Source organism: Eucyclogobius newberryi, unplaced genomic scaffold (assembly GCF_026437365.1).
Source record: "Eucyclogobius newberryi isolate DKJ021-1_F unplaced genomic scaffold, fEucNew1.0.hap1 SCAF_7, whole genome shotgun sequence".
Lineage (NCBI taxonomy): Eukaryota > Metazoa > Chordata > Actinopteri > Gobiiformes > Gobiidae > Eucyclogobius > Eucyclogobius newberryi.
Genome location: NW_027316389.1, coordinates 1,028,706 through 1,048,937, shown reverse-complemented (window position 1 = coordinate 1,048,937; position 20,232 = coordinate 1,028,706). Strand labels below are relative to the sequence as shown.

At 45.9% G+C, this 20,232-nt stretch overlaps 1 protein-coding gene across 2 annotated transcripts; it reads right to left on the bottom strand.

The window, feature by feature from the left end:
• Positions 1–24: 24 nt before the first annotated feature.
• On the bottom strand, positions 25–18,885 carry LOC140349537 (patatin-like phospholipase domain-containing protein 4). Of its 2 annotated transcripts, XM_072435914.1 has the most exons (10): positions 18,714–18,885; positions 15,850–16,140; positions 14,158–14,390; positions 13,255–13,320; positions 12,964–13,086; positions 12,738–12,821; positions 757–817; positions 473–664; positions 226–385; positions 25–144 (listed from the first exon to the last, which is right to left on the bottom strand). In XM_072435914.1, the coding sequence occupies exons 1-10, from the start codon at positions 18,802–18,804 to the stop codon at positions 42–44; spliced, it is 1,404 nt and encodes a 467-aa protein (XP_072292015.1). In that variant the 5' UTR covers positions 18,805–18,885; the 3' UTR covers positions 25–41. The 2 variants fall into 2 exon arrangements, with proteins under 2 accessions (XP_072292015.1, XP_072292016.1); XM_072435915.1 differs by lacking the exons at positions 12,738–12,821; positions 12,964–13,086.
• Between the last annotated feature and the right edge of the window lie 1,347 nt (positions 18,886–20,232).

Here is a 20,232-nt window from a genome sequence, read left to right as displayed (position 1 = left end):
AAAAAGTTTAGACCAAAATCACCATAAAATCAGTCATTTATTTAAAAATAAGGGTCAGACACGAGGGTGATTAAATGTTCAGGGTCTGGACTTTTCTCAGGACGAGACGTTTCAGTTCTGACGCTGCAGCTCAGGGTCAAACGTCTGCGGGAGAAAGAGCAGCGGTCACTACAGCGAGCGGTCACTACAGCGGTCACGGAAGCAAAGCATCATGGTCTTACGTACCTGAAGGAGAGCTTCAGGAGGAGTCCAAACGGCAGAAGGACGAGTCGGATCAGAACCAGGACCAGATCCAGGACTAGACCCAGGACCACAGAGAGCAGAGGCGGGGCTGAGAAGTGCTCGGGTGTACGAGGATCTGACTCGTAACAGGCAGAAACCAGCACTGAGCAAACAGAAGAAACAGCTGAACAGAAGAAACATCTGAACAGAAGAGTTTTTCTTCTGAAACGTGAGGTGGATCTGGACAAACCTCGTCTGATCTCTGGAGGCAGGATCTGGCTCTCCTCGGTTCCTCTGCAGATGTTCCTCTCCTCGGTTCCTCTGCAGATGTTCCTCTCCTCGGTTCCTCTGCAGATGTTCCTCTCCTCGGTTCCTCTGCAGATGTTCCTCTCCTCGGTTCCTCTGCAGATGTTCCTCTTCCAGGAGCTTCTCCGAGCGGCACCTGCAGCAGATCTCATGTTTGTGTCTCCAGACACTGACCTCTGCTGGACGATGGAGGAATTACACCAACATGAGCCTGAAGCTTGTTCTGACCTGAGCGTGAGATGAAGCGCAGAGCGTCTGTGTAACCGCCCACACAGGTGTGCAGCAGCACCTGCACAGGTCACATGGTGCAAGTCACATGGTGCAAGTCACATGGTACAAGTCACATGGTGCAAGTCACATGGTGCAAGTCACATGGTGTCACATGAAGTCACATGGTGCAAGTCACATGGTGCAAGTCACATGGTACAAGTGACATGGTGCAAGTCACATGGTGTCATGGTGTCACATGGTGCAAGTCACATGGTGTCACATGGTGCAAGTGACATGGTGTCATCGTGTCACATGGTGCAAGTCACATGGTGCAAGTCACATGGTGCAAGTCACATGGTGCAAGTCACATGAAGTCACATGGTGCAAGTCACATGTGTATTTATTGTTTTGTTGACATGATTCAACAGTAAAGATCATGAATGTTTTATTAGTAGTACTAGTTCTGCAGTAGTATTAGTATTGGTAGTAGTAGTAGTATATTGATGGTGGTAGTAGTACTACTGCAGTAGTATTGGTAGTACTAGTACTGCAGTAGTATTGGTAGTACTAGTATTGCAGTAGTACTAGTATTGCAGTAGTATTGGTAGTACTAATACGTATTTCTAGTACTGCAGTAGTAGTGGTAGTGGCAGTGGCAGTGGTAGTGGCGGCAATACTAGTACTGCAGTAGTAGTAGTACTGCAGTAGTAGTGGCAATACTAGTACTGCAGTAGTAGTAGTGGCAATACTAGTACTGTAGTAGTAGTACTGCAGTAGTAGTGGCAATACTAGTACTGCAGTAGTAGTAGTAGTAGTGGCAATACTAGTACTGCAGTAGTAGTAGTGGCAATACTAGTACTGTAGTAGTAGTACTGCAGTAGTAGTGGCAATACTAGTACTGCAGTAGTAGTAGTAGTAGTGGCAATACTAGTACTGCAGTAGTAGTAGTAGTGGCAATACTAGTACTGTAGTAGTAGTAGTAGTGGCAATACTAGTACTGTAGTAGTAGTAGTAGTGGCAATACTAGTACTGCAGTAGTAGTAGTGGCAATACTAGTACTGCAGTAGTAGTAGTAGTAGTGGCAATACTAGTACTGCAGTAGTAGTAGTAGTAGTGGCAATACTAGTACTGCAGTAGTAGTAGAAGTGGCAATACTAGTACTGCAGTAGTAGTGGCAATACTAGTACTGCAGTAGTAGTAGTAGTAGTGGCAATACTAGCACTGCAGTAGTATTGGTAGTACTAGCTCTGCAGTAGTATTGGTATTGGCAGTACTAGTACTGCAGTAGTATTAGTATTGGTAGTACTAGCACTGCAGTATTAGTATTGGTAGTAGTAGTAGTAGTAGTATATTGATGGTGGTGGTAGTAGTACTACTGCAGTAGTATTGGTAGTACTAGTACTGCAGTAGTATTGGTAGTACTAGTACTGCAGTAGTATTGGTAGTACTAGTACTGCAGTAGTATTGGTAGTACTAGTATTGCAGTAGTATTGGTAGTACTAGTATTGCAGTAGTACTAGTTCTGCAGTAGTATTGGTAGTACTAATACGTATTTCTAGTACTGCAGTAGTAGTGGCAGTGGTAGTGGCGGCAATACTAGTACTGCAGTAGTAGTAGTACTGCAGTAGTAGTGGCAATACTAGTACTGCAGTAGTAGTAGTGGCAATACTAGTACTGTAGTAGTAGTACTGCAGTAGTAGTGGCAATACTAGTACTGCAGTAGTAGTAGTAGTAGTGGCAATACTAGTACTGCAGTAGTAGTAGTAGTGGCAATACTAGTACTGTAGTAGTAGTAGTAGTGGCAATACTAGTACTGCAGTAGTAGTAGTGGCAATACTAGTACTGCAGTAGTAGTAGTAGTAGTGGCAATACTAGTACTGCAGTAGTAGTAGTAGTAGTGGCAATACTAGTACTGCAGTAGTAGTAGTAGTAGTGGCAATACTAGTACTGCAGTAGTAGTGGCAATACTAGTACTGCAGTAGTAGTAGTAGTAGTGGCAATACTAGCACTGCAGTAGTATTGGTAGTACTAGCTCTGCAGTAGTATTGGTATTGGCAGTACTAGTACTGCAGTAGTATTAGTATTGGCAGTACTAGTACTGTATTAGTATTGGCAGTACTAGTACTGCAGTAGTATTGGTTTTCTGAAATAATTGGAAGCTGCAGTAACAACTCGCGTGTCCTGTTGCCACAGTAACAGATTAACAAACCCTCCAGCTCAGCTGCCGTTAGAACTCATTTCCACATCCAAGTGTAATGAGTTTGCATTATTCTTTAATGACAAAGTTCAGGGCATTAAAAATGCTATAAATCCCACAATGCAAAAAATTACCCTAAAACCACCAAGACACTTAGAGCTAACTCACTTTGCACCAGTAACTGATAAAACTGTCCATGAGATCATCACCAGTCTGAGTTCATCTACATGCTGCCTTGATGTGTTACCCACCAGATTTCTAAAGTCTGTGCTGAACAGTTTGTTAGCACCACTCACTCACATAGTTAACATGTCGCTTCAATCTGGAACATTCCCAATGTCTTTGAAAACTGCGGTCATAAAGCCTCTCCTAAAGAAGAGCAGTCTTGATGCCGCAGTACTGAGTCATTACCGGCCCATCTCTAATCTGCCATTTTGGGGCAAAGTCCTTGAAAAGGTTGTTTACCAACAGCTCACAGATTTCCTCTTAATAAACAACTCATTTGATGTTTTTCAGTCAGGTTTTAGACCTCATCACAGCACTGAGACTGCTCTTGTCAAGGTGACAAATGACATCCGCCTGAACACTGACACGGGCAAAGCCTCAGTCTTAATTCTGTTAGATCTGAGTGCTACTTTTGACACTGTCGATCATGGGATCCTCTTACAGAGACTAGAGGACTGGGTGGGCATCACTGGCACTGCCCTAAACTGGTTAAGGTCCTATCTGGAAGACAGGAAGTACTTTGTGTCTCAGACCACATGACCCTGACCTGTGGAGTGCCCCAAGGGTCAGTCCTGGGTCCCCTTCTGTTCAACCTCTACATGCTGCCGTTAGGTCAGTTGATACGCAGTGAAAATGTGTCCTATCACAATTATGCAGACGACACTCAGATCTATGTTTCACTGTCGGCAGGTGAATATGGACCAGTAGATTCACTCTGTCACTGCATCCAACAGATCAGTTTGTGGAGGCAAAACAACTCTCTCCAGCTGAACTCAGACAAGACTGAAATAATCGTTTTTGGCCCACAGAAACAAAGAGAAAGTGTTAGCGGTCACCTCCAGAGTCTCGCTCTAAAACCTACAAACCAAATTAGAAATCTGGGGGTAATAATGGACTCAGACTTGAACTTTAACAGCCACGTCAAATCAATAACATCAGCAGCTTTTTACCATCTAAAAAACATTGCCAAAATCAAAAATATAGTGTCAAAACCAGATTTAGAGAGACTTATCCACACGTTTGTCTCCAGTAGATTAGACTACTGTAACGGCCTGCTCACTGGTCTCTCCAAACGAGCTGTAAAACAGCTGCAGTACATCCAGAACGCTGCTGCTCGGGTCCTGACTAGAACCAGGAAGTACCATCACATTAGTCCTGACTAGAACCAGGAAGTATGATCACAGTCCTGTTCTCAGGTCTCTGCACTGCCCCCTGTGGCTCAGAGAATAGACTTTAAAGCAGCTCTGCTTGTGTACAAGTCTCTCCATGGCCTAGCACCAAAGTACATCTTGGATATGTTAGTGCCATATGAACCATCTCGGACTCTGAGGACCTCAGGGACCGGCCTCCTGCTGGTGCCAGAGTCAGGACTAAACATGGACCAGCCTCCTGCTGGTGCCAGAGTCAGGACTAAACATGGAGCGGCCTCCTGCTGGTGCCAGAGTCAGGACTAAACATGGACCGGCCTCCTGCTGGTGCCAGAGTCAGGACTAAACATGGAGCGGCCTCCTGCTGGTGCCAGAGTCAGGACTAAACATGGACCGGCCTCCTGCTGGTGCCAGAGTCAGGACTAAACATGGAGCGGCCTCCTGCTGGTGCCAGAGTCAGGACTAAACATGGACCGGCCTCCTGCTGGTGCCAGAGTCAGGACTAAACATGGAGCGGCCTCCTGCTGGTGCCAGAGTCAGGACTAAACATGGACCGGCCTCCTGCTGGTGCCAGAGTCAGGACTAAACATGGACCGGCCTCCTGCTGGTGCCAGAGTCAGGACTAAACATGGAGCGGCCTCCTGCTGGTGCCAGAGTCAGGACTAAACATGGAGCGGCCTCCTGCTGGTGCCAGAGTCAGGACTAAACATGGACCGGCCTCCTGCGGGTGCCCAGAGTCAGGACTAAACATGGGGAATCTGCGTTTCAGTTTTATGCAGCTAAAATCTGGAACAGTCTTCCTGAAGATGTGAGACAGGTTCTGCTCTGACAATGTTCAAATCTAAGCTAAAAACAGTTTTGTTTAGCTGCGCATATGACTGAAAGGATTTTTTCTTTGCACTCTTCTCTTTTGTTTGTGATTTTATTAGTTTAGAAAATCAGTTGGATTGATAATTTTTAATTTAGTTAATTTTATTGTATTTCTGTTTCTGTAATTTCTTTGTGATTTGAATGCATTTTTCCTGCTGTGAAGCACTTTGAATTGCCTTGTGTATGAAATGTGCTCTACAAATAAACTTGCCTTGCCTTGGTAGTATTAGTAGTACTAGTACTGCAGTAGTATTGGTAGTACTAGTACTGCAGTAGTATTGGTAGTACTAGTACTGCAGTAGTATTGGTAGTACTAGTACATTGGTAGTACTAGTACTGCAGTAGTATTGGTAGTACTAGTACTGCAGTAGTATTGGTAGTACTAGTACTGCAGTAGTATTGGTAGTACTAGTACTGCAGTAGTATTAGTAGTACTAGTACAGCAGTAGTATTGGTAGTACTAGTACTGCAGTAGTATTAGTAGTACTAGTACAGCAGTAGTATTGGTAGTACTAGTACTGCAGTAGTACTAGTACTGCAGTAGTATTGGTAGTACTAGTACTGCAGTAGTATTGGTAGTACTAGTACTGCAGTAGTATTGGTAGTACTAGTACAGCAGTAGTATTGGTAGCACTAGTACTGCAGTAGTATTGGTAGTACTAGTACTGCAGTAGTATTGGTAGTACTAGTACTGCAGTAGTATTGGTAGCACTAGTACTGCAGTAGTATTGGTAGTACTAGTACTGCAGTAGTATTGGTAGTACTAGTACTGCAGTAGTATTGGTAGTACTAGTACTGCAGTAGTATTAGTAGTACTAGTACTGCAGTAGTATTGGTAGTACTAGTACAGCAGTAGTATTGGTAGTACTAGTACTGCAGTAGTATTAGTAGTACTAGTACAGCAGTAGTATTGGTAGTACTAGTACTGCAGTAGTATTAGTAGTACTAGTACAGCAGTAGTATTGGTAGTACTAGTACTGCAGTAGTACTAGTACTGCAGTAGTATTGGTAGTACTAGTACTGCAGTAGTATTGGTAGTACTAGTACTGCAGTAGTATTGGTAGTACTGGTACAGCAGTAGTATTGGTAGCACTAGTACTGCAGTAGTATTGGTAGTACTAGTACTGCAGTAGTATTGGTAGTACTAGTACTGCAGTAGTATTGGTAGTACTAGTACTGCAGTAGTATTGGTAGTACTAGTACTGCAGTAGTATTAGTAGTACTAGTACTGCAGTAGTATTGGTAGTACTAGTACAGCAGTAGTATTGGTAGTACTAGTACTGCAGTAGTATTGGTAGTACTAGTACAGCAGTAGTATTGGTAGTACTAGTACTGCAGTAGTATTGGTAGTACTAGTACAGCAGTAGTATTGGTAGTACTTGTACTGCAGTAGTATTGGTAGTACTAGTACTGCAGTAGTATTGGTAGTACTAGTACTGCAGTAGTATTGGTAGTACTAGTACAGCAGTAGTATTGGTAGCACTAGTACTGCAGTAGTATTGGTAGCACTAGTACTGCAGTAGTATTGGTAGCACTAGTACTGCAGTAGTATTGGTAGTACTAGTACTGCAGTAGTATTGGTAGTACTAGTACATTGGTAGTACTAGTACTGCAGTAGTATTAGTAGTACTAGTACTGCAGTAGTATTGGTAGTACTAGTACTGCAGTAGTATTGGTAGTACTAGTACTGCAGTAGTATTGGTAGTACTAGTACTGCAGTAGTATTAGTAGTACTAGTACAGCAGTAGTATTGGTAGTACTAGTACTGCAGTAGTATTGGTAGTACTAGTACTGCAGTAGTATTAGTAGTACTAGTACAGCAGTAGTATTGGTAGTACTAGTACTGCAGTAGTATTAGTAGTACTAGTACAGCAGTAGTATTGGTAGTACTAGTACTGCAGTAGTATTGGTAGTACTAGTACTGCAGTAGTATTAGTAGTACTAGTACAGCAGTAGTATTGGTAGTACTAGTACTGCAGTAGTATTAGTAGTACTAGTACAGCAGTAGTATTGGTAGTACTAGTACTGCAGTAGTACTAGTACTGCAGTAGTATTGGTAGTACTAGTACTGCAGTAGTATTGGTAGTACTAGTACTGCAGTAGTATTGGTAGTACTAGTACAGCAGTAGTATTGGTAGCACTAGTACTGCAGTAGTATTGGTAGTACTAGTACTGCAGTAGTATTGGTAGTACTAGTACTGCAGTAGTATTGGTAGTACTAGTACTGCAGTAGTATTAGTAGTACTAGTACTGCAGTAGTATTGGTAGTACTAGTACAGCAGTAGTATTGGTAGTACTAGTACTGCAGTAGTATTGGTAGTACTAGTACAGCAGTAGTATTGGTAGTACTAGTACTGCAGTAGTATTGGTAGTACTAGTACAGCAGTAGTATTGGTAGTACTTGTACTGCAGTAGTATTGGTAGTACTAGTACTGCAGTAGTATTGGTAGTACTAGTACTGCAGTAGTATTGGTAGTACTAGTACTGCAGTAGTATTGGTAGTACTAGTACTGCAGTAGTATTGGTAGTACTAGTACTGCAGTAGTATTGGTAGTACTAGTACAGCAGTAGTATTGGTAGCACTAGTACTGCAGTAGTATTGGTAGCACTAGTACTGCAGTAGTATTGGTAGCACTAGTACTGCAGTAGTATTGGTAGTACTAGTACTGCAGTAGTATTGGTAGTACTAGTACTGCAGTAGTATTGGTAGTACTAGTACTGCAGTAGTATTGGTAGTACTAGTACATTGGTAGTACTAGTACTGCAGTAGTATTGGTAGTACTAGTACTGCAGTAGTATTGGTAGTACTAGTACTGCAGTAGTATTGGTAGTACTAGTACTGCAGTAGTATTGGTAGTACTAGTACTGCAGTAGTATTAGTAGTACTAGTACAGCAGTAGTATTGGTAGTACTAGTACTGCAGTAGTATTGGTAGTACTAGTACTGCAGTAGTATTAGTAGTACTAGTACAGCAGTAGTATTGGTAGTACTAGTACTGCAGTAGTATTAGTAGTACTAGTACAGCAGTAGTATTGGTAGTACTAGTACTGCAGTAGTACTAGTACTGCAGTAGTATTGGTAGTACTAGTACTGCAGTAGTATTGGTAGTACTAGTACTGCAGTAGTATTGGTAGTACTAGTACTGCAGTAGTATTGGTAGTACTAGTACAGCAGTAGTATTGGTAGCACTAGTACTGCAGTAGTATTGGTAGTACTAGTACTGCAGTAGTATTGGTAGTACTAGTACTGCAGTAGTATTGGTAGCACTAGTACTGCAGTAGTATTGGTAGCACTAGTACTGCAGTAGTATTGGTAGTACTAGTACTGCAGTAGTATTGGTAGTACTAGTACTGCAGTAGTATTAGTAGTACTAGTACTGCAGTAGTATTGGTAGTACTAGTACAGCAGTAGTATTGGTAGTACTAGTACTGCAGTAGTATTGGTAGTACTAGTACAGCAGTAGTATTGGTAGTACTAGTACTGCAGTAGTATTGGTAGTACTAGTACAGCAGTAGTATTGGTAGTACTTGTACTGCAGTAGTATTGGTAGTACTAGTACTGCAGTAGTATTGGTAGTACTAGTACTGCAGTAGTATTGGTAGTACTAGTACAGCAGTAGTATTGGTAGCACTAGTACTGCAGTAGTATTGGTAGCACTAGTACTGCAGTAGTATTGGTAGCACTAGTACTGCAGTAGTATTGGTAGTACTAGTACTGCAGTAGTATTGGTAGTACTAGTACTGCAGTAGTATTGGTAGTACTAGTACTGCAGTAGTATTGGTAGTACTAGTACTGCAGTAGTATTGGTAGTACTAGTACATTGGTAGTACTAGTACTGCAGTAGTATTAGTAGTACTAGTACTGCAGTAGTATTGGTAGTACTAGTACTGCAGTAGTATTGGTAGTACTAGTACTGCAGTAGTATTGGTAGTACTAGTACTGCAGTAGTATTAGTAGTACTAGTACAGCAGTAGTATTGGTAGTACTAGTACTGCAGTAGTATTGGTAGTACTAGTACTGCAGTAGTATTAGTAGTACTAGTACAGCAGTAGTATTGGTAGTACTAGTACTGCAGTAGTATTAGTAGTACTAGTACAGCAGTAGTATTGGTAGTACTAGTACTGCAGTAGTATTGGTAGTACTAGTACTGCAGTAGTATTAGTAGTACTAGTACAGCAGTAGTATTGGTAGTACTAGTACTGCAGTAGTATTAGTAGTACTAGTACAGCAGTAGTATTGGTAGTACTAGTACTGCAGTAGTACTAGTACTGCAGTAGTATTGGTAGTACTAGTACTGCAGTAGTATTGGTAGTACTAGTACTGCAGTAGTATTGGTAGTACTAGTACTGCAGTAGTATTGGTAGTACTAGTACTGCAGTAGTATTGGTAGTACTAGTACTGCAGTAGTATTAGTAGTACTAGTACTGCAGTAGTATTGGTAGTACTAGTACAGCAGTAGTATTGGTAGTACTAGTACTGCAGTAGTATTGGTAGTACTAGTACAGCAGTAGTATTGGTAGTACTAGTACTGCAGTAGTATTGGTAGTACTAGTACTGCAGTAGTATTGGTAGTACTTGTACTGCAGTAGTATTGGTAGTACTTGTACTGCAGTAGTATTGGTAGTACTAGTACTGCAGTAGTATTGGTAGTACTAGTACTGCAGTAGTATTGGTAGTACTAGTACTGCAGTAGTATTGGTAGTACTAGTACTGCAGTAGTATTGGTAGTACTAGTACTGCAGTAGTATTGGTAGTACTAGTACTGCAGTAGTATTGGTAGCACTAGTACAGCAGTAGTATTGGTAGCACTAGTACTGCAGTAGTATTGGTAGCACTAGTACTGCAGTAGTATTGGTAGTACTAGTACTGCAGTAGTATTGGTAGTACTAGTACTGCAGTAGTATTGGTAGTACTAGTACTGCAGTAGTATTGGTAGTACTAGTACATTGGTAGTACTAGTACTGCAGTAGTATTGGTAGTACTAGTACTGCAGTAGTATTGGTAGTACTAGTACTGCAGTAGTATTGGTAGTACTAGTACTGCAGTAGTATTGGTAGTACTAGTACTGCAGTAGTATTAGTAGTACTAGTACAGCAGTAGTATTGGTAGTACTAGTACTGCAGTAGTATTGGTAGTACTAGTACTGCAGTAGTATTAGTAGTACTAGTACAGCAGTAGTATTGGTAGTACTAGTACTGCAGTAGTATTAGTAGTACTAGTACAGCAGTAGTATTGGTAGTACTAGTACTGCAGTATTATTAGTAGTACTAGTACAGCAGTAGTATTGGTAGTACTAGTACTGCAGTAGTACTAGTACTGCAGTAGTATTGGTAGTACTAGTACTGCAGTAGTATTGGTAGTACTAGTACTGCAGTAGTATTGGTAGTACTAGTACTGCAGTAGTATTGGTAGTACTAGTACAGCAGTAGTATTGGTAGCACTAGTACTGCAGTAGTATTGGTAGTACTAGTACTGCAGTAGTATTGGTAGTACTAGTACTGCAGTAGTATTGGTAGTACTAGTACTGCAGTAGTATTGGTAGTACTAGTACTGCAGTAGTATTGGTAGTACTAGTACAGCAGTAGTATTGGTAGTACTAGTACTGCAGTAGTATTGGTAGTACTAGTACTGCAGTAGTATTGGTAGTACTAGTACTGCAGTAGTATTGGTAGTACTAGTACATTGGTAGTACTAGTACTGCAGTAGTATTGGTAGTACTAGTACTGCAGTAGTATTGGTAGTACTAGTACATTGGTAGTACTAGTACTGCAGTAGTATTAGTAGTACTAGTACTGCAGTAGTATTGGTAGTACTAGTACTGCAGTAGTATTGGTAGTACTAGTACATTGGTAGTACTAGTACTGCAGTAGTATTAGTAGTACTAGTACTGCAGTAGTATTGGTAGTACTAGTACTGCAGTAGTATTGGTAGTACTAGTACTGCAGTAGTATTGGTAGTACTATTACTGCAGTAGTATTAGTAGTACTAGTACTGCAGTAGTATTGGTAGTACTAGTACTGCAGTAGTATTGGTAGTACTAGTACTGCAGTAGTATTGGTAGTACTAGTACATTGGTAGTACTAGTACTGCAGTAGTATTGGTAGTACTAGTACTGCAGTAGTATTGGTAGTACTAGTACTGCAGTAGTATTGGTAGTACTAGTACTGCAGTAGTATTGGTAGTACTAGTACATTGGTAGTACTAGTACTGCAGTAGTATTAGTAGTACTAGTACTGCAGTAGTATTGGTAGTACTAGTACTGCAGTAGTATTGGTAGTACTAGTACTGCAGTAGTATTGGTAGTACTAGTACTGCAGTAGTATTGGTAGTACTATTACTGCAGTAGTATTGGTAGTACTAGTACTGCAGTAGTATTAGTAGTACAAGTACAGCAGTAGTATTGGTAGTACTAGTACTGCAGTAGTATTGGTAGTACTAGTACTGCAGTAGTATTGGTAGTACTAGTACAGCAGTAGTATTGGTAGTACTAGTACTGCAGTAGTATTGGTAGTACTAGTACTGCAGTAGTATTGGTAGTACTAGTACAGCAGTAGTATTGGTAGTACTAGTACTGCAGTAGTATTGGTAGTACTAGTACTGCAGTAGTATTGGTAGTACTAGTACTGCAGTAGTATTGGTAGTACTAGTACATTGGTAGTACTAGTACTGCAGTAGTATTGGTAGTACTAGTACTGCAGTAGTATTGGTAGTACTAGTACTGCAGTAGTATTGGTAGTACTAGTACTGCAGTAGTATTGGTAGTACTAGTACTGCAGTAGTATTAGTAGTACTAGTACAGCAGTAGTATTGGTAGTACTAGTACTGCAGTAGTATTGGTAGTACTAGTACTGCAGTAGTATTAGTAGTACTAGTACAGCAGTAGTATTGGTAGTACTAGTACTGCAGTAGTATTGGTAGTACTAGTACAGCAGTAGTATTGGTAGTACTTGTACTGCAGTAGTATTGGTAGTACTAGTACTGCAGTAGTATTGGTAGTACTAGTACTGCAGTAGTATTGGTAGTACTAGTACTGCAGTAGTATTGGTAGTACTAGTACTGCAGTAGTATTGGTAGTACTAGTACATTGGTAGTACTAGTACTGCAGTAGTATTGGTAGTACTAGTACTGCAGTAGTATTGGTAGTACTAGTACATTGGTAGTACTAGTACTGCAGTAGTATTAGTAGTACTAGTACTGCAGTAGTATTGGTAGTACTAGTACTGCAGTAGTATTGGTAGTACTAGTACTGCAGTAGTATTGGTAGTACTAGTACTGCAGTAGTATTGGTAGTACTAGTACAGCAGTAGTATTGGTAGTACTAGTACTGCAGTAGTATTGGTAGTACTAGTACTGCAGTAGTATTAGTAGTACTAGTACTGCAGTAGTATTAGTAGTACTAGTACTGCAGTAGTATTAGTAGTACTAGTACTGCAGTAGTATTGGTAGTACTAGTACTGCAGTAGTATTAGTAGTACTAGTACTGCAGTAGTATTAGTAGTACTAGTACTGCAGTAGTATTAGTAGTACTAGTACTGCAGTAGTATTAGTAGTACTAGTACCTCAGGACTCTGGGGCAGGAACGAGGTCCAAACTCGATAAACATTTCCAGTGTTGACTTCGATCGACACGTTTCCAAAACAAACCTGAAAAACACTCTAAAACTCAGACTTAAACTCTAAACCTTAGACTTAAACTCTAAATCTTAGACTTAAACTCTAAATCTTAGAGTTAAACTCTAAATCTTAGAGTTAAACTCTAAATCTTAGAGTTAAACTCTAAACTCACCTGGATGGGGGAGAATCCCGTCTCTTTGGGGCAAATGTCAGATTCTCCAGAAAAGGGTGAAAAGCTCAGAGTCTGAAGCTCAGACAGAGGCTGGTTATCGCTGAGGGCCCCGTCCATGAAGCTCTGAGGACATAGTAGTAGTAGTAGTAGTAGTAGTAGTAGTAGTAGCAGCAGCAGCAGCAGCAGCAGCAGCAGCAGCAGCAGCAGCAGCAGCAGCAGCAGCAGCAGCAGCAGCAGCAGCAGCAGCAGCAGCAGCAGTAGTAGTAGTAGTAGTAGTAGTAGTAGTAGTACCTCTCCTTTGTAAGTTGGAGGGATGAATCCACAATAAACTGGGAAGAAACAGCTGCACAATAAAACCTGCAAACACAAAGAGGATGCAGAGGATGTGGATGATGCAGAGGATGTGGATGATGCAGTGGATGTGGATGATGCAGAGGATGTGGATGATGCAGAGGATGTGGATGATGCAGAGGATGTGTGGATGATGCAGAGGATATGTGGATGATGCAGAGGATGTGGATGATGCAGAGGATGTGTGGATGATGCAGAGGATGTGTGGATGATGCAGAGGATGTGTGGATGATGCAGAGGATGTGGATGATGCAGAGGATATGTGGATGATGCAGAGGATGTGGATGATGCAGAGGATGTGGATGATGCAGAGGATGTGTGGATGATGCAGAGGATATGTGGATGATGCAGAGGATGTGGATGATGCAGAGGATGTGGATGATGCAGAGGATGTGGATGATGCAGAGGATGTGGATGATGCAGAGGATGTGGATGATGCAGAGGATGTGTGGATGATGCAGAGGATGTGTGGATGATGCAGAGGATGTGGATGATGCAGAGGATGTGGATGATGCAGAGGATGTGTGGATGATGCAGAGGATGTGTGGATGATGCAGAGGATGTGGATGATGCAGAGGATGTGGATGATGCAGAGGATGTGGATGATGCAGAGGATGTGTGGATGATGCAGAGGATGTGTGGATGATGCAGAGGATGTGGATGATGCAGAGGATGTGGATGATGCAGAGGATGTGGATGATGCAGAGGATGTGTGGATGATGCAGAGGATGTGGATGATGCAGAGGATGTGTGGATGATGCAGAGGATGTGGATGATGCAGAGGATGTGGATGATGCAGAGGATGTGGATGATGCAGAGGATGTGGATGATGCAGAGGATGACCTGCACGAGCTCCTCTCGGCTCCTGAAGTGCGTCACCCTCAGGTTTTTCCCATCATGCACTCTGGTGAGGGAGACACAGAGGCGGCGGGAGGCGTGTTCATGAGCATCCAGGGGGAGGAGCTTGAGCAGAGAGTCACGTGTTCGTCGCAGCAGACTGAAGGACGGATGGAACACGCCCACCGAGAGAAGCCGCGCCTCCATCGCTATGGAAACCAGCTCAGAGGCCAACAAACCTGAAGAAACCAAGACCAGGACTAAACCAGGTTCAGACCTCTGCTGCTCTGACCTCTGCTGCTCTGACCTCTGCTCCTCTGACCTCTGCTCCTCTGACCTCTGCTGCTCTGACCTCTGCTCCTCTGACCTCTGCTGCTCTGACCTCTGCTCCTCTGACCTCTGCTCCTCTGACCTCTGCTCCTCTGACCTCTGCTGCTCTGCTCCTCTGACCTCTGCTCCTCTGACCTCTGCTCCTCTGACCTCTGCTCCTCTGACCTCTGCTGCTCTGACCTCTGCTCCTCTGACCTCTGCTCCTCTGACCTCTGCTCCTCTGACCTCTGCTGCTCTGCTCCTCTGACCTCTGCTCCTCTGACCTCTGCTCCTCTGACCTCTGCTGCTCTGACCTCTGCTCCTCTGACCTCTGCTGCTCTGACCTCTGCTCCTCTGACCTCTGCTGCTCTGACCTCTGCTCCTCTGACCTCTGCTGCTCTGCTCCTCTGACCTCTGCTGCTCTGACCTCTGCTCCTCTGACCTCTGCTGCTCTGACCTCTGCTCCTCTGACCTCTGCTGCTCTGACCTCTGCTCCTCTGACCTCTGCTGCTCTGACCTCTGCTCCTCTGACCTCTGCTCCTCTGACCTCTGCTGCTCTGCTCCTCTGACCTCTGCTCCTCTGACCTCTGCTGCTCTGCTCCTCTGACCTCTGCTGCTCTGACCTCTGCTCCTCTGACCTCTGCTGCTCTGACCTCTGCTCCTCTGACCTCTGCTCCTCTGACCTCTGCTGCTCTGACCTCTGCTGCTCTGACCTCTGCTCCTCTGACCTCTGCTCCTCTGACCTCTGCTGCTCTGCTCCTCTGACCTCTGCTCCTCTGACCTCTGCTCCTCTGACCTCTGCTGCTCTGCTCCTCTGACCTCTGCTCCTCTGACCTCTGCTCCTCTGACCTCTGCTGCTCTGACCTCTGCTCCTCTGACCTCTGCTGCTCTGACCTCTGCTCCTCTGACCTCTGCTGCTCTGACCTCTGCTCCTCTGACCTCTGCTGCTCTGACCTCTGCTCCTCTGACCTCTGCTGCTCTGACCTCTGCTCCTCTGACCTCTGCTCCTCTGACCTCTGCTGCTCTGACCTCTGCTCCTCTGACCTCTGCTGCTCTGACCTCTGCTCCTCTGACCTCTGCTCCTCTGACCTCTGCTGCTCTGCTCCTCTGACCTCTGCTCCTCTGACCTCTGCTGCTCTGCTCCTCTGACCTCTGCTGCTCTGACCTCTGCTCCTCTGACCTCTGCTGCTCTGACCTCTGCTCCTCTGACCTCTGCTCCTCTGACCTCTGCTGCTCTGACCTCTGCTGCTCTGACCTCTGCTCCTCTGACCTCTGCTCCTCTGACCTCTGCTGCTCTGCTCCTCTGACCTCTGCTCCTCTGACCTCTGCTCCTCTGACCCTCTGCTGCTCTGCTCCTCTGACCTCTGACCTCTCAGGAGCCTCACTCACTGAGCGGGACGTTCACGGCGAGTGCTGCTGCCACCAAACTGCCAGAGGAGGCGCCGCTGAAGCGAGCGGCTCTGAGCACCAGCTCAGGCTCGTGCTCCAGGAGACAACTGAGGGCCCCGAGGTGGTAGAGGGCCCTGAAGCCACAGCCCGCCAACGACAGGTTCCACCCAAGCTCCGGGAGGAGGCGGGGCTCCGGGAGGCGACGGCTGGGGCCAGGCGAGGGCCAGGGGGCACAGCAGGGGTCCGAGGCTCCTCCTTTGGGCAGAGGCGGGGCCCGGGGCCCATCCATCTCTGAAACACAGAATATTCCTCCTTTACTTTGGACCATAATAATGTTCTAGCACCCTGAGACTGTACACTAGCACCCTGAGACTGGACACTAGCACCCTGAGACTGGACACTAGCACCCTGAGACTGGACACTAGCACCCTGAGACCGGACACTAGCACCCTGAGACTGGACACTAGCACCCTGAGACTGGACACTAGCACCCTGAGACTGGACACTAGCACCCTGAGACTGGACACTAGCACCCTGAGACCGGACACTAGCACCCTGAGACTGGACACTAGCACCCTGAGACTGGACACTAGCACCCTGAGACTGGACACTAGCACCCTGAGACTGGACACTAGCACCCTGAGACTGTACACTAGCACCCTGAGACCGGACACTAGCACCCTGAGACCGGACACTAGCACCCTGAGACTGGACACTAGCACCCTGAGACCGGACACTAGCACCCTGAGACTGGACACTAGCACCCTGAGACTGGACACTAGCACCCTGAGACCGGACACTAGCACCCTGAGACTGTACACTAGCACCCTGAGACCGGACACTAGCACCCTGAGACTGGACACTAGCACCCTGAGACTGGACACTAGCACCCTGAGACTGGACACTAGCACCCTGAGACTGTACACTAGCACCCTGAGACTGGACACTGGCACCCTGAGACTGTACACTAGCACCCTGAGACTGTACACTAGCACCCTGAGACCGGACACTAGCACCCTGAGACTGTACACTAGCACCCTGAGACCGGACACTAGCACCCTGAGACCGGACACTAGCACCCTGAGACTGGACACTAGCACCCTGAGACCGGACACTAGCACCCTGAGACCGGACACTAGCACCCTGAGACTGTACACTAGCACCCTGAGACCGGACACTAGCACCCTGAGACCGGACACTAGCACCCTGAGACTGTACACTAGCACCCTGAGACTGTACACTAGCACCCTGAGACTGTACACTAGCACCCTGAGACTGTACACTAGCACCCTGAGACCGGACACTAGCACCCTGAGACCGGACACTAGCACCCTGAGACCGGACACTAGCACCCTGAGACTGTACACTAGCACCCTGAGACCGGACACTAGCACCTTGAGACCGGACACTAGCACCCTGAGACCGGACACTAGCACCCTGAGACCGGACACTAGCACCCTGAGACCGGACACTAGCACCCTGAGACCGGACACTAGCACCCTGAGACCGGACACTAGCACCCTGAGACCGGACACTAGCACCCTGAGACCGGACACTAGCACCCTGAGACTGGACACTAGCACCCTGAGACCATACACTAGCACCCTGAGACCGGACACTAGCCCCCTGAGACCGGACACTAGCACCCTGAGACCATACACTAGCACCCTGAGACCGGACACTAGCACCCTGAGACCATACACTAGCACCCTGAGACCGGACACTAGCACCCTGAGACCGGACACTAGCACCCTGAGACTGGACACTAGCACCCTGAGACCGGACACTAGCACCCTGAGACCGGACACTAGCACCCTGAGACCGGACACTAGCACCCTGAGACTGGACACTAGCACCCTGAGACACTGGACACTAGCACCCTGAGACACTGGACACTAGCACCCTGAGACACTGGACACTAGCACCCTGAGACTGGACACTAGCACCCTGAGACGGGACACTAGCACCCTGAGACTGTACACTAGCACCCTGAGACTGTACACTAGCACCCTGAGACTGGACACTAGCACCCTGAGACTGGACACTAGCACCCTGAGACTGGACACTAGCACCATGAGACTGTACACTAGCACCATGAGACTGTACACTAGCACCCTGAGACTGGACACTAGCACCCTGAGACTGGACACTAGCACCCTGAGACTGTACACTAGCACCCTGAGACTGGACACTAGCACCATGAGACTGGACACTAGCACCCTGAGACTGGACACTAGCATCCTGAGACTGGACACTAGCATCCTGAGACTGTACACTAGCACCCTGAGACTGGACACTAGCACCATGAGACTGTACACTAGCACCATGAGACTGTACACTAGCACCCTGAGACTGGACACTAGCACCATGAGACTGGACACTAGCACCCTGAGACTGGACACTAGCATCCTGAGACTGGACACTAGCACCATGAGACTGGACACTAGCACCATGAGACTGGACACTAGCACCCTGAGACTGTACACTAGCACCCTGAGACTGTACACTAGCACCCTGAGACTGGACACTAGCACCCTGAGACTGTAATGAGGAACAGAGGATGATGAGGACACGCCCCTATATGGGAAGACACGCCCAAGTGGCTGATATCACGTTAGAAAGAGCCGGTTAGAAGGACAGAGGCCCTGATCTATCACACCAGACAAGACCCAAGGTGTAGGCTGTGCAAAGGGGCCCTGAGACAAGACCCAAGGTGCCCCCTCGGTCCAGAAAAGTGCAGGAATAGCAAAGATACCAAAGAACCCTCAAGCTCCCAGGGGCCTCTGGAGGGGACCCCAGCTAGAAGGGGGAGGAAGAGAGAGAGACCACCATTAGTGGCGCTAATAAAATAGGTTGGGGCCCACCTGCTCCGCGCTCCCGGCTCCTCCTCACACTGTCCCCCGGCTCTGGCTCTGGTCCCCGGGGCCTCGTGTCCTCGTGTCCTCGTGTCCTCATGTCCTCATGTCCTCGTGTCCTCGTGTCCTCAGGCTCAGGTTCATTCTGGTGTAAACGTTCAGAGTCGCGTGTTGCACAACCTCAAATACGTCACATGTTTTTATGGTACAGAGTGAGTCACGTGACCATGGGGCCCTAACAACTAAACCAGGACTAAACCAGGTCTAAACCAGGACTAAACCAGGACTAAACCAGGTCTAAACCAGGACTAAACCAGGTCTAAACCAGGACTAAACCAGGACTAAACCAGGTCTAAACCAGGACTAAACCAGGTCTAAACCAGGACTAAACCAGGACTAAACCAGGACTAAACCAGGTCTAAACCAGGACTAAACCAGGACTAAACCAGAACTAAACCAGGACTAAACCAGGACTAAACCAGGACTAAACCAGGACTAAACCAGGACTAAACCAGGTCTAAACCAGGACTAAACCAGGACTAAACCAGGACTAAACCAGGTCTAAACCAGGTCTAAACCAGGTCTAAACCAGGTCTAAACCAGGACTAAACCAGGTCTAAACCAGGACTAAACCAGGTCTAAACCAGGACTAAACCAGGTCTAAACCAGGACTAAACCAGGTCTAAACAAGGTCTAAACCAGGACTAAACCAGGTCTAAACCAGGTCTAAACCAGGACTAAACCAGGTTTAAACCAGGACTAAACCAGGTCTAAACAAGGTCTAAACCAGGACTAAACCAGGTCTAAACCAGGTCTAAACCAGGACTAAACCAGGTCTAAACCAGCTCTAAACCAGAACTAAACCAGGACTAAACCAGGTCTAAACCAGGACTAAACCAGGACTAAACCAGGACTAAACCAGGACTAAACCAGGTCTAAACCAGGACTAAACCAGGTCTAAACCAGGACTAAACCAGGACTAAACCAGGACTAAACCAGGTCTAAACCAGGACTAAACCAGGACTAAACCAGAACTAAACCAGGACTAAACCAGGACTAAACCAGGACTAAACCAGGACTAAACCAGGACTAAACCAGGTCTAAACCAGGACTAAACCAGGACTAAACCAGGACTAAACCAGGTCTAAACCAGGTCTAAACCAGGTCTAAACCAGGTCTAAACCAGGACTAAACCAGGTCTAAACCAGGACTAAACCAGGTCTAAACCAGGACTAAACCAGGTCTAAACCAGGACTAAACCAGGTCTAAACAAGGTCTAAACCAGGACTAAACCAGGTCTAAACCAGGTCTAAACCAGGACTAAACCAGGTTTAAACCAGGACTAAACCAGGTCTAAACAAGGTCTAAACCAGGTCTAAACCAGCTCTAAACCAGAACTAAACCAGGACTAAACCAGGTCTAAACCAGGACTAAACCAGGACTAAACCAGGACTAAACCAGGACTAAACCAGGTCTAAACCAGGACTAAACCAGGTCTAAACCAGGACTAAACCAGGTCTAAACCAGG